The sequence below is a fragment of the Amblyraja radiata genome, chromosome 22, assembly GCF_010909765.2.
Source record: "Amblyraja radiata isolate CabotCenter1 chromosome 22, sAmbRad1.1.pri, whole genome shotgun sequence".
In the NCBI taxonomy this organism is placed as follows: Eukaryota; Metazoa; Chordata; class Chondrichthyes; order Rajiformes; family Rajidae; genus Amblyraja; species Amblyraja radiata.
Window position 1 is genome coordinate 42,739,307 of NC_045977.1, and position 14,234 is coordinate 42,753,540.

At 46.0% G+C, this 14,234-nt stretch overlaps 1 protein-coding gene across 2 annotated transcripts in view; it reads left to right on the forward strand.

Moving 5' to 3' along the window:
* Positions 1–14,234, forward strand: part of pgap6 (post-glycosylphosphatidylinositol attachment to proteins 6) — a 37,439-nt gene that overhangs the window by 10,220 nt on the left and 12,985 nt on the right. For both annotated transcript variants that reach the window (XM_033041192.1, XM_033041194.1), the window contains exons 4-8: positions 3,682–3,815; positions 3,987–4,255; positions 5,804–6,126; positions 8,992–9,088; positions 11,385–11,508. In XM_033041192.1, the coding sequence (XP_032897083.1) occupies positions 3,682–3,815; positions 3,987–4,255; positions 5,804–6,126; positions 8,992–9,088; positions 11,385–11,508 (947 nt within the window). The remainder of the gene's footprint in view (positions 1–3,681; positions 3,816–3,986; positions 4,256–5,803; positions 6,127–8,991; positions 9,089–11,384; positions 11,509–14,234) is intronic.

Consider the following 14,234-nt stretch of genomic DNA (forward strand, 5'->3'; position numbering starts at 1 on the left):
GGTTGTGTTTATGTGGGGGGGGGGGGGGGGGGGGGGGGGGGGGGGGGGGGTTTGAAACGGGGCTTGCTGTCTCTCCCTTCGGGGGAATGCGACTTTTTTGTCGTATCCCCCTTCTCTGCCTCCGTCTGCGCTGAGGCCTAATGGCGGAGCTGGCGACCTCGAGACTCCGGAGGCAGCCAGTCAGGACTCACCCTGGGCTCGCTCCAGTGAGGGCGGCCCAGCTCGGGGCTGGAACGGCGCTCCCGTGAGGGGCTGTGATGCTCCCGTGAGGGCGGCCTGGCGAGGGGCTGAGACTCTCCCGTGAGGGGCTGTGGCGCTCGCGGCCCAGCCCGAGGCGGAATGGCGCTCCCGTCGGAGTGGCGCAGCTCGAGGGAGGAACGGCACTCACGTGAGGGCGATCCGGCTCGGGGCTGGAACGGTGCTCCGGTGGCTGGGACGGCGTTCTGGCGGCGGTGACCTGAGTCCGGGGTTCAGCCGCGGGCCAGCGGCTGTGTCCGCTGGACTGGAGGGCGGCAGCATTGACCACCCCGGGCCGCGGTGTTTGAACCGGCCCGTTTGCGGGGTTCGGTGAGCCGCGGGACTGTTTGTGCCATCGCCCGGTGGGGAATCGCCTCAGCGCAGAGGAAGAAGAGGAGGGAAGAGACTGCAGCCTAAGATTTTTGCCTCCACCACAGTGAGGAGGTGCTTGGAGTATACACTGTGGTGGATGTTGATTTGTGTTTAGTGTTGTTTATTATTGTATGATTGTATGTATGACTGCAGGCACGAAATTTCGTTCAGACCGTAAGGTCTGAATGACAATAAAGGAATTCAATTCAATTCAATTCAATTCAATTCAATTCAATTCAATTCAAAGGTTAGTGCTTTTTTTGCTAGCTTTGCAATTTAATAGAAGACGGTGAAAGCCTGTCTTAGTTTCAGCAGAATCCATTTTGTATCTTTAAATCATTATTAACTTCCACATGTGTATTATTGTTACAACACTGTGTTACAACACATGTTACAACACTGTGATTGCAAGTGTTATTTTCTACGCTGTTGTCTGCTGGGGCAACAGCATTAGTGCAAAAAACAACAAGAAGCTGGTCAAACGAGCTAGCTCAGTGCTGGAGGGGAGAATAGACTCTGGGATGGATGTGCTTGAGAGGCGTATGAGGCACAAGGTGCAGGTCATCCTGAAAAACCCCGGGCATCCCCTCCATGTAATTCTGGAGAGTCAAAAGAGCACTCGGAACAACAACCGGCTCCTCTCCCTGCCCTGTAGAACGGAGTGGTTCAGGAGGTCCTTCACCCCTGCAGCCATTAGATTTTATAATTCGGACCGCTTGGCTGTAGGGGGATGCATTTTGCAATTTTTTATGTTTAATTGTTAATTATTGGTCTTTTTAAGTATTTATTGCTCTCAGGTAGTGTCCACATTGTATTCTATGTATTTTCTGTCTGCGTTCGTTTTGAATCTGTGGGTTTGTTGGTTGGGGGCTTCTGGACATCTGAATTTCCCTGAGGGGATCAATAAAGTATTTATTATTATTATTATTATTATTATTTTTATTATTATTATTGTCTTACACAACAAAGATCTGTTTCAACTGCGAATATTATTGCCCCCCTGTGATCCTGGAATAAAAAATACACCAACCCTCCCTCAGATAAGTTCAAACAATGCCTCCCTTATATTGTGGGTCTCAGACACAGGCCCTTGCTCCCCCCCCCCCCCCCCCCCCCCCCCCCCAGTCGCAACAGAGACAGAGTACCCCTGGTCCTTACCTTCCACCCCATTAGCCGTCGCATACAAACTCCTGGAAATTTCTGCCAATCTCCAACGGGATCCCACCACTAGCCACATTTTCCCATCTCCACCCCTTACCGAACTCTGCAGAGACCGTTCCCTGGTTCCCACCCAAACCACCTCCTCCCCGGGTACCTTCCCCTGCAACCGCAGAAGATGCAACACCTTTCGCTATTCCTCCTCCCTCGGCTCTGTCCAGGGACCCCGACAGTCCTTTCAGGTTAGGCCGAGGTTCACTTGCACCTTTTCCAACCTCATTTACTGTATCCGTTGTTCAAGATGTGGACTCTTATACATCAGCGAGACCAAACACAGATTGGGCGATCGTTTCACGGAACACCTTCATTCAGCCCGTGTGAACCAACCTGATCTCCCGGTTGCTGGACACTTTAATTCTCCTTCCCATTCCCACACAGACCTTTCTGTCCTCGGTCTCCTCCATTGTCAGTGAGGCTAAATGCAAATTGGAGGAACAGCATCTTATATTTCGCTTGGGCAGCTTACAGCCCAATGGTATCAATATTGATTTCTCTCACTTCAGGTAGCCCCGGCATTCCCTCTCTCTCTCTATTCTCCCCCCCACCCAAGTCGCACCAGCTTCTCATTTTCACTCTACAATCAGTTTACAATGGCCTGTTTCCTTTATCATCGTGACTTTTTTGCATATCTTCATTCATTCATGTGGAGAGATAAAGAGTTCTTTATCTCCACATTGCTGTCTATATCTCGTTTCCCCTATTCCTGACCAGTCTGAAGAAGGGTCTCGACCCGAAACGTCACCCATTCCTTCTCTCCACAGATGCTGCCTGACCCGCTGAGTTACTCCAGCACTCTGTGAAATGTCACCTATCCATGTTCTCCACAGATGCTGCCTGACCCGCTGAGTTACTCCAGCACTCTGTGAAACGTCACCTATCCATGTTCTCCACAGATGCTGCCTGACCCGCTGAGTTACTCCAGCACTCTGTGAAACGTCACCTATCCATGTTCTCCACAGATGCTGCCTGACCCGCTGAGTTACTCCAGCGTTTTGTGTCTATCCGCACTCTGTGCAGTCTGGCCCCACGGTCGCTGATTCTCCAGACTCCACATGTATCTACATTAGGATCCTCTTGGCACAACTCTGCTCTATTAATTTCTGTTTATAAATCTAATGTAAAGTTATTAAATATAATGAATGCAGCAATCTATCTGTCATGGGAGCTGTGATAAGATCCTGCAACATAACTAGGCGCATTACATCAAGATTCTCCTGCAGCCTCAAACCATTTTCTTAATATAGATTGTACTATAATGACAATGGTTGGAAAAGTATTGGTCCAATCTTTTTATAGGCAAGCTGACAGGGTAAATGTTATTACCTGACCTTGTTCTCAAAACTTATCTGGAAGACACACACAATTGCTGGGGAAACTCAGCGGGTGCAGCAGCATCTATGGAGCGAAGGAAATAGGCGACGTTTCGGGCCGAAACCCTTCTTCAGACTGATGGGGGGTGGGGAAAGAAAGAAGGAAAAGGGGAGGAGGAGGAGGGGCCCGAGGGCGGGCGGATGGGAGGGTGGGAGGAGACAGCTAGAGGGTTAAGGAAGGGGAGGAGTCAGCACGGGCTAGCCAAATCTGGAAGACTACTTTATAGTAATTTGTTTTGGCATCTCTGAAGGAAATGTTTGAAGTCAGTTTGCAATTATATTTTTACAGATTTTAATTTATCCAGAGTCTGATTTTTAAATTGCCGTTGTAGTTTGAACCAGTGTTCACGTCTTGCTAATCCCAGTTTTTGAATGAAGACTCTAGCATTTTAATCATGAAGCCCTCAAACCTGTAACAGTTTTGCATGATCAGTATTTGATTCCATCAGGTTGACAGGGTATTAACATTTGCTTCTCTCCACAGGGTTTCTCGGCCAAGTGCTCCTACATATTTCAGCCACAAATGTTTGTTCAGCGATTGCTCAACGTCCCTGTTCTTCAACCGAACACTTCACTTCGGATGAGTGTGTCTTTTATTTACCCTGTTACACACATGAGGTAAGCCACCATTAGCTTCTTTCAGCAGCAAGTTTTAAACCATCGTAACTAAACACAAATACATAGAAACATAGAAAATAGGTGCAGGAGGAGGCCATTCGGCCCTTCGAGCCAGCACCGCCATTCATTGTGATCACGGCTGATCACATTATCTGCTCTGATTCTTTTCAGAATTTTTATTCCTGAGAACACTGTACAACTTGCCATTCAGATAACAAACTGTGCTGTCAACAACCAGGTTGTGGAGGCTTGTCCTGTCACCCTGTTGATTGGATCAAACTCCTTGCCTAACTCTTACCTGAAGGTTGTAAATTGCAGTGAAAGTGTAAACTGCAAGAAAACGCTGGCCTCCCCACCGTGGATGAAATGGCTGCCGGTCACAGTGGAAAATAGCAACGCTGACTGGTCGGTTTCCTTCAACATTGCAGCTCAGTTGGCAGGTATGTTCAGCTTTGCCATCAGATTGTTTTGAGTTTAGAATCTTAAGGGCCTGTCGCACTTGGTGATTTTTTCGGCGCGTGCGGCAACATTGACTGACGTATCATTTCACCGAAAAATACGCGACGGGAGTTAGTTTGGGACAGTTGGCATTTACTTTATACTTTCTTCATAAAGACTTATAATGTCATATTGCTGCCTGTCCCGCTGAGTTACTCCAGCATTTTGTCTCAACCGGTGTAAACCAGCATCTGCAGTTATAATTGGTTTTGCCAAACGCCTGAAAGATTAGACAGGATGAGGTTATCAAACTGATGGGGCTTTTGGAGTTGAGGAATTGCAAATACAACAGAGAATGAGGAGGGAATGACAGAAGCCCAGTGCTGAATGGCAGTGTTATGCTGAGGGTGGAGATATGACAACATGAAGAACTCCAGCAGTGAGTGGGAGTGGCTGCAATATTGGTGAAGGTGGCAGAGATATAAGGAGCCAGTCGATGAATCGAAGCATGAGTTTGAGAGAGATACAACAAAGGCATTGGGCGTAAAGAACAATGTATAAATAAATGCCGGTTTAAACCCAAGATAGACACAAAATGCTGGAGTAACTCAGCGGGTCAGGCAGCATCTCTGGAGAGAAGGAATGGGTGACGTTTTGGGTCGAGACGCTTCTTCAGACTGAGAATATTCAAGTAGTTTGATATTCAAAGGTCTTTTATTGTCACAAGTACCAATTAAGATACAGTGTTATGCGAATTACCATACAGCCATCCGGAAAATAACAAGCAACAAGACACACAACTACATAGAAGTTAACATAAACATCCACCACAACGGATTCCTCACTGCGATGAAAGGCAAAAAAAGAGGCCAATCTTCTTCCTCTTTATTCTCCCGCGGTCGGTGTAGTTGAGCCATGCGTAGGTGCGGTCGAAGCTCCTGTGTCGGGGCGGTCGAAGCTCCCGTGTCGGTGCGGTCGAAGCTCCCGTGTCGGGGCGGTCGAAGCTCCCGTGTCGGGGCGGTCGAAGCTCCCGTGTCGGGGCGGTCGAAGCTCCCGTGTCGGGGCGGTCGAAGCTCCCGTGTCGGGGCGGTCGAAGCTCCTGTGTCGGGGCGGTCGAAGCTCCCGTGTCGGTGCGGTCGAAGCTCCCGTGTCGGGGCGGTCGAAGCTCCCGTGTCGGGTCGATCAAAACCCCCCCGTCAGCGATGTCGAAGCTTCTGTGGCTTGAAGTTCTCGAAGTCGGTCTCTGACCCGTGATATTAAGTCCACAAGCACCCACTGTTGGAGCTCCGAGGCCGATCCCTGGCAAAGGGATTGCGGGCTCTGTGATGTTAAAGTCCCGTAGGTTCCCCACGGTGGAGCTCTCATAGGTCGGTCTCCAGCAAAGGCCGCCAAATCCTCGATGTTAGGCCGCAGTGCTGACAGAGATACGATACGGTTCAATTGACAGCAATGGGAGGAGCAAGCAACTGGGTGAACTTTGACATATTTAATATTTGCATAACCTGTGTAATGTCCACAACTTGTCTAAATGTAAACTTTGTCTTTTGCAGTATGTACACCTACAGAGAGTGGATATCTTCCTATTCTATTTAAAAACTTAACTCTGTTTAGTAAAGATGTAACAATGAACAACGAGGAGATGTTTGCAGCCAGCATGAAGACAAATACTACTGAAGCAACAAATGTGCAGAGATCGTGTTTCCGTACTCAGCCTGTTCTGCGGGAAGCTTTGGATATTGCTTCTGTCAGGTTTTATGTTTTGAATGGACCGGAAGTGGCCGTCACGTCTGACTATCCCATCATTCTGTTACTGAACTTGAATACAGGACGAGACAGTGGTGGGACCATTATCTTAAATTTACGTTTAAATAAGGTATGGTTTTGATTTCTTCCCATAACGTTGCCACCAGCTGCTGCATCAGCCTATCTCAGAGTGCAAGTTTAATTTACACACTTCTGTAGTTGCAGGAGAGGTGTTTAATCATTTATCTCCACTTTGTTGTTCAATCTCCCCCTTTCCCCACCCTCACCTCGTTTTGTCAGAAAATGTCGGCAATATTCATTGGATTGACTGTGGTACAACGATGCCATTTATTCCTTTGAACTTCCACGTTGCTGAGCATAACTACCCACAGGGAGAGAGCAGGAACACCGTTCTATTGGAAGTTACTGGCACTTGCTTTAATTTATGTGCAAATGATACAGCAATTTCAGGTACTGTCAAAAGTGCATATAGACGCAGATGCTGGAATCTTCAGCCATCTCGCCTCTACTTCCTTCCACAGATGCTGCCTGACCCATTGAGTTACTCTAGCACTCTGTGAAACGTCACCTATCCATGTTCTCCACAGATGCTGCCTGACCCGCTGAGTTACTCCAGCACTCTGTGAAACGTCACCTATCCATGTTCTCCACAGATGCTGCCTGACCCGCTGAGTTGCCCCAGCAGTCTGTTCTTTAGGCCTGGACATTGTTGTTTGTTAGCCTCCCAGATATATCACCCTGCTGCCTGCCTCGCTCTTGAAGTACATTGAAATACAGTGGGTATAAACTAAATTTGCACAAGAAAGTTGAGTCCTATCCACTGCAGCAGCTGTAGCCTTTTTGCGATGTGATTGGAGTTAGTTTTGAGTCAGTCACCCTTTTTGTTACTACGATTTGATTCATATGTGGCATTTCATTCTTTAATCGTATCTGTCAATTTCAATAATTGTCAATGTTAATGTTATTATTAATTGTATCTGCCTGCTTTAAACTGAGCTTTTCCTTGGCTGTTTGTACATTCTGGGCCCAATTTGACATTCACTTCACATGTTCTAATTTGCATTTCCCTAAACTTGGAAACTCTCAAAGTGACCGATTTAGATGAAACAAATTGATTTCCCAGTTCACCAAGGTCTTCAGCTTTTCATCTCATTGCAACATTCAGTTGCCCTAATTAGTTCTTATAAACAGTTTACAGTTAAGTGGACCATTTATAGTCTAATGTTCAAAATGTTCTGATTTTGGCCCGCTGGCTTTGCAGTCTATGTGATGTCATGTGAGCTTGAAACATCCATTATTTAGCATTTCTCTGGTGATGTGATGGAACAAGGAACAGATCCTGACATATCTCTATTCCTGTTAAGGTTTACTTATTGTAACAATGGCAAATTAGATAAAGAGACAAAATATGTTGGGAACAGCCTAAAGAAGGGTCCCGACCCGAAACGTACCCATCCTTTTTCACCAGAGATGTTGCCTGACCACTGAGTTATTCTGGCATTTTGTTTCTATCTTTGGGAACAGTCAGCAGGTCGGCCAAGATCTCGGAGAAAACAGTGTTTCTGTTAAGTTGTGGACCTTTCACCAGAACATGTTGTATTTCTGCTTCAGATTACCAGCATGTGTGATTTTATGCTTCTTGCTGGTGAAAAAGACTGACTGTGGCAGAAGGGTTTCAATAGACAATAAGTGCAGGAGTAGGCCATTCGGCCCTTCGAGCCAGCACCTCCATTCAATGTGATCATGGCTGATCATCCCCAATCAGTACCCCGTTCCTGCCTTCTCCCCATATCCCCTGACTCCGTTATCTTCAACAGCCCTATCTAGCTCTCTCTTGAAAGTATCCAGAGAATTGGCCTCCACCGCCCTCTGAGGCAGAGAATTCCACAGACTTACAACTCTCTGGGTGAAATTTTTTTTCCTCATCTCTGTTCTAAATGGCCTATCCCTTATTCTTAAACTGTGGCCCCTGGTTCTGGACTCCCCAAACATCGGAAACATGTTTCCTGCCTCTAGAGTGTCCAATCCCTTAATAATCTTATGTTTCAATAAGATATCCTCTCATCCTTCTAAATTCCAGAGTATACAAGCCCAGCTGCTCCATTCTATCAACATATGACAGTCCCGACATCCCAGGAATTAACCTCGTGAACCTACGATGTACTCCCTCAATAGCAAGAATGTCCTTTCTCAAATTTGGAAACTAAAACTGCACGTAACACTCCAGGTGTGGTCTCACTAGGGCCCTGTACAACTGCAGAAGGACCTCTTTGCTCCTATACTCAACTCCTCTTGTTATGAAGGCCAACATGCCATTAGCTTTCTTTACTGCCTGCTGTATCTGCATGCTTATTTTCAGTGACTGATGAACAAGGACCCACAGATCTCATTGTACTTCCCCTTTCCCAACTTGACACCATTCAGATAATAATCTGCCTTCCTGTCATCTGATTAGTCTTGACAGAGACGGATAAAATGTTAATGATTTGATTCTATCAAAAGTATACATTTTAACCTTTCATAAGTCCCAGCATAAGTCCTTTCATAAAGTCCCAGCATAAGTTTGGAACTATGCATACAAAAGAAAAACCATGAAATGAAGGGAATGCAGAGTATTGAATTCACCGTATGAAAAAGGAAATGGGCTCAAAGTGCTTTTGGCCTCTTTGTATCTCCATCTTGCCAAGTACATTGGCTTCCACTAGCATGTAATCACAACGTGAATAGTTTCTATATTTCACCCTGTTTGCAAGAATAACTGCATTCACTTTTCTACACAGGTTTATCTTCTGTTTTCCTGTTACCTATTTAATTGCCTTTTCTACCAGCCGCACCGTTTATTGCCCATCTCCCTTCTAGACTTTTGTTCATCATTATGCTTCATCAGCTTGCTCTCAAACTGAAAAATCAAGAACACATTTCTAAACGGTTTATTATTAAGGGAAACGTAAGGAAATTGTTTTCAATCTTTTAGACGTCACTGTTGACTGAAAATGCAACGGTGTTTGCATGCCTGAGTCCCGGGTCTCCTGTGATAGCCATGGATGCCAACTCTATCAACTGTGGAGAAGGTATGTAACACTTCACAAATATCAATGTAGCTCCAATCATTTTGCTCCAATCATTTTGCTAGCCCTTGCTGTCTCCTCCCCTTCCTTAACCCTCTAGCTGTCTCCTCCCACCCTCCCATCCGCCCGCCCTCGGGATCCTCCTCCTCCTCCCCTTTTCCTTCTTTCTCCCCCCCCCCCACCCCCCATCAGTCTGAAGAAGGGTTTCGGCCCGAAACGTCGCCTATTTCCTTCGCTCCATAGATGCTGCTGCACCCGCTGAGTTTCCCCAGCAATTTTGTGTACCTAGCTCCAATCATTATCTCATTGATGCTTTCATTGAGCTTGAACTTGCTTTCTCGACATTATGGTGCATTTGACTCTGTTGAAAATCTATCTTGGTATTGAATACAGCTGTGTGGAGATTGTATCAATGGCAGGGTTTGTATGTGGCTTGAGGGATCTGCCGGTATTTGATTCCTTTGTGAATTTCACGGTTCTCTCTCCTTGGTGTGTGCTGCTCTGCTGACCTGGCATTTGCCTTGTCTTTTCAATTTCTTTATAATTTCCCTCGTGCTCTTTGTGCAGAAGACTAATCTGAAATATTTTTGTAAACAGAGCTTCCTTAGAGCTTATTATGCATTTATTCACTCAGAGGGTGGTGGGTGTATGGAACGCACTGCCAGAGGAGGTAGTTGAGGCTGGGACTGTAACAAATTGAAAAGACAATTGGACACATACATGGATAGGATGTGTTTAGAGATATGGGCCAAACACGGGCAACTGAGACTCCTTACATGGGGCGTCTAGGTGTGAATGGGGCGGGTGGAGCTGAAGTGCCTGTCTTCATGCTGGATGACTATGGCGGAAAAATGTGTAACTAAACAATGTGGGTAACATTGCATCTTCTGTTCTTCAAACTAATGTACAGAAACTTGTGGGAACATAGTTCATTGTTTCTGATGTCCATTCCCAGTGGGTAGAATCCTGCATTGGAAGAGTTCTAAACATTGGTCTTCAACTGCAGAAGATCTTTCTGAAAAACCGAATCCCTTTGATGGAACCAATCTCTCATTAGGAAGTGACATTGACCATAGAGTTTATCATTGGCTGAAGCAAATACCTTGGGGTTAGTAAAGAATTAGTCTAGCACCAGGACATAGAATACTATCTTTACATTCTGCAGGCTTCCATCACATGACATCTCTCCCAGGCTCTGGGATTGGAGTGCTCCCTGGGGGTGGAGTTGGATTCATGGGGGGTGGTCTTGGAGGGGAGGATGCTCCTCAAACTGCGGAGCATCCTGGACAACACAGCTCACACCCCCTCCGTGACACACTGGTCAACCTGAGGAGCACCTTCAGCAACAGACTGGTTCCACCAAGATGCAGCACAGAACGCCACAGGAGATCCTTCTTCCCTGTGGCTATCAAACTGTACAACTCCTCCCCCTTCTGTCGTGGGGTAGACTGAGACTGACTCCCCCCACCGCAATCTTTGCACCCCAAATCCTGGACTTTCCACTCGTCACTCTAATTTCATGTTTCATGCATCTTGTTGTGTTTTAATTTCCCTCCTGGGATAAATAAAGTTCTATCGTATCGTGTCATGGACCTTCCATATATCTGCTTTCATTGAAGCATTGCCTCTCTGGGGATCCCGAGTCTTTCTACCTTGGTGGAATTTTTGATGCGTTTATTTATTTCGTCAGGTTAAATGGAAGCTTCCAATTCTCTTGTTTGGAGTATGCAAGTCCACAAGTGAAGAGATGAGTTGAGGTTAGGAAGTAGCCTTAGCTTTATGAAATCTCTGCGCCAACAAAGCTCAGTCACATTCCTTTAAATCTGTTCTACATTCGACATGGTTGTTGCCAACTTTTTACAAGTTTCTACAATGATTCTATTGAAAACGTCGAGCCGAGCCCGTTCATGCTGTGACTACTTGTAATGGTTGGAATGATGTTACAAACGTTGATCCACATGGTGGCTGTGGGTGATCAGAGCTCATTGCTGCATTGTCTCAACTACTCTTGCATAAGGGTTTCGGCCCGAAACGTTGCCTATCTCCTTCGCTCCATAGATGCTGCTGCACCCGCTGAGTGTCTCCAGCATTTTTGTCTACCTTCGATTTTCCAGCATCTGCAGTTCCTTCTTAAATACTCTTGCATAACTCTGCATGTAGGGATCAAATCAAAGTGCTTCATGACACCATGGGTCTGCTCAGGACTTTGCATTGCTTAAGTATATGTTTAAGACAACATCGTTTCTGCTTTTGTTTTTATGCATTGTATGCATTATAATATATGTTTTTCTTTTCAAAGATTTATCTTTGGGATATCTACTTAAAATGAATACTTCGCTATTATCAACATACCTTCATGTTCCTTACCCAGAGACAGGCCGTTGGTATCTCACCTTGCAAATCCTGTGTCCCAATGATAAAGGGTGAGGCCACTGTTGATAATGAAATCGGTCATTCAAAATCAAATAGTCTTTCATTGACTTAGACTTAACTAGACCAACTCAGGTCATGGTATAATAACAATATAGTAACTGATTGGTTATTTCAATATGCTCAAATGTTCAAACGTAATTACAAAACATTTTAATCCTGCCAAGATCAAGCAGCATTACATTTCTGGAGCTGCTCCAATAAGCGAGTTCAGTATTCCAACTACTTCCGATTTAAGAATAAGGAGTAAGCCATTTAGAACGGAGACGAGGAAACACTTTTTCTCACAGAGAGTGGTGAGTCTGTGGAATTCTTTGCCTCGGAGGGCAGTGGAGGCAGGTTCTCTGGATGCTTTCAAGAGAGAGCTAGATAGGGCTCTTAAAAATAGCAGAGTCAGGGGATATGGGGAGAAGGCAGGAACGGGGTACTGATTGGGGATGATCAGCCATGATCACAATGAATGGCGGTGCTGGCTCGAAGGGCCAAATGGCCTACTCCTGCACCTATTGTCTATTGTCTATTGACTGCGCTTGCCCAGGCCTATGCAAAGCGCAGCAGCAGCAACAGCCTCCTCCTCACGCCGGCTCGACTAGTTCGGCCCGACACCTCCAGCCTCCCCCAGACAGGGACGAGATACCCGGGAGGGGTTGGGGATGGGGATGGGGACGGGGACGGGGACGGGGACGGGGACGGGGACGGGGAGGGGGAGGGGGACGGGACGGGGACGGGGAGGGGGAGGTGGAGGTGGAGGTGGATGGGGAGGGGGAGGGGGAGGTGGAGGGGGAGGGCCCAGCAGCAACTCAACAGGACCCGGGACCGACACCGACCATGGACGAGCACAATCGCGCTCACTCACCAAAGCATAATAAAGCAATAAAAACAACAAGATAATCTTAGCTTTTAACAAAGGAAAAATAAATACTACTATTCCGTAGTTTGAAAGCAGTATTTTCTTACCTAGAAGAATCAAAGCTGGGAAAAAACGGATGAAATAAAGGGCCACTGCTTCAGTGCTTTCCATCAATGTTTATGCATTGTGACCTTTGCCCTGGGCTTGCGCAGTCGGAATACCGAACTCGCTTACATCCTAAAGCATTTCACCATCACTAAATGCAAATATATGAAAGTGTGTCGGGTAATTTGTTCATGAAAGCAGTATTCCTCTGCTGATAACAACCGTGAGATAGACTTAAGAGAGATTCATCTGAGGAGTGAATGAATAATGCGATGTAAAGCGCCTTGAGTATTAGAAAGGCGCTATATAAATCCCATCCATTATTATTATTATTATTCATGACTTTTAACAACAGATCAATGACCAAACCAAACCATTCATAGTTCACATAAAGAAGGGTCTCGACCCGAAACGTCACCTACTTCTTCGCTACATAGATGCTGCCTCACCCGCTGAGTTTTTCCAGCATTTTTGTCTACTTAAAGTTCACATGAGATCTATTAAACTCACAGTAATGCAGTGAGTGCCACCCCAGATTATATTGCCATGTCTTCACATTGGCTTTTAATGTTTTTTTGTTTAGTTTAGAGATACAGGGTGGATACAGGCCCTTCGGCCCACCGAGTCCGTACTGACTAATGATCCCCCGCACACTAACACTCTCCTACACACACTAGGGATAATTTACATTTACACCAAGACAATTAATCTGCAATCCTCTATGCCTTTGGAGTGTGGGAGGAAACCGAAGCTACCAGAGAAAACCCACTTAGGTCACGGGGAGAACGTACAAACTCCGTACAGGCAGCACCCGTAGTCGGGATGGAAGCCGGGTCTGTGAGGCAGCGATGCTAGCGCTGCGCCACTGTGCTGCCCCCAGCTTGGTTAATCATGTACTGATGTGTTTGTGTGAACGGCCGCAATGAATCTAGGCTGACAGCCATCCAGGGTTTGTATGTAAGGAGTAAGGAATAAGGATAGAATTTGAATAAAGTTCATAAATAATGGGCCGAATGGACGTTGAAAGTTGAAAAACAAATGATTAGAATATTCTTCAAGCCTTATTTCTTTAGTGAAGTGCTTGCCAACTGATCAATCAAGTCTTGTTTATACATGAGCCCCTTGTATCATGACTGCAAAATATGCAATTCCAAGACGTTATGGCGGACAATAGAATTAGCTTCCGTGTCACTTAGTGTCCAGCGCAGCAATACTGTAGAAGGCTAGTTCATTTGTTCTAGAAACATAGAAACATAGAAAATAGGTGCAGGAGTAGGCCATTCGGCCCTTCGAGCCTGCACCGCCATTCAATATGATCATGGCTGATCACCCTAAATCAGTATCCTGTACCTGCCTTCTCTCCATACCCCCTGATCCCTTTAGCCACAAGGGCCATATCTAACTCCCTCTTAAATATAGCCAATGAACTGGCGTCAACTACCTTCTGTGGCAGAGAGTTCCAGAGATTCACCTGTGTGAATCTGTGTGAAAAATGTTTTTCTCATCTCGGTCCTAAAAGACTTCCCCCTTATCCTTAAACTGTGATCCCTTGTTCTGGAGATTGTTGTGAGAGAGGCTGATGATTCTTCAGGCTGGAAGGAATTAACTTCTGGATTCAGTTTAATTAATCTGAAGTAGCTGGGGCTTTGTGTTTACAAACCTTAACATAAGTGGAATGCATATCAATAATACTGAACACAAGTTGGGACAAGCCATAGCCCTGCCTATCACTGGAATTTAGAAGGATGAGAGGCTGTCTTATAG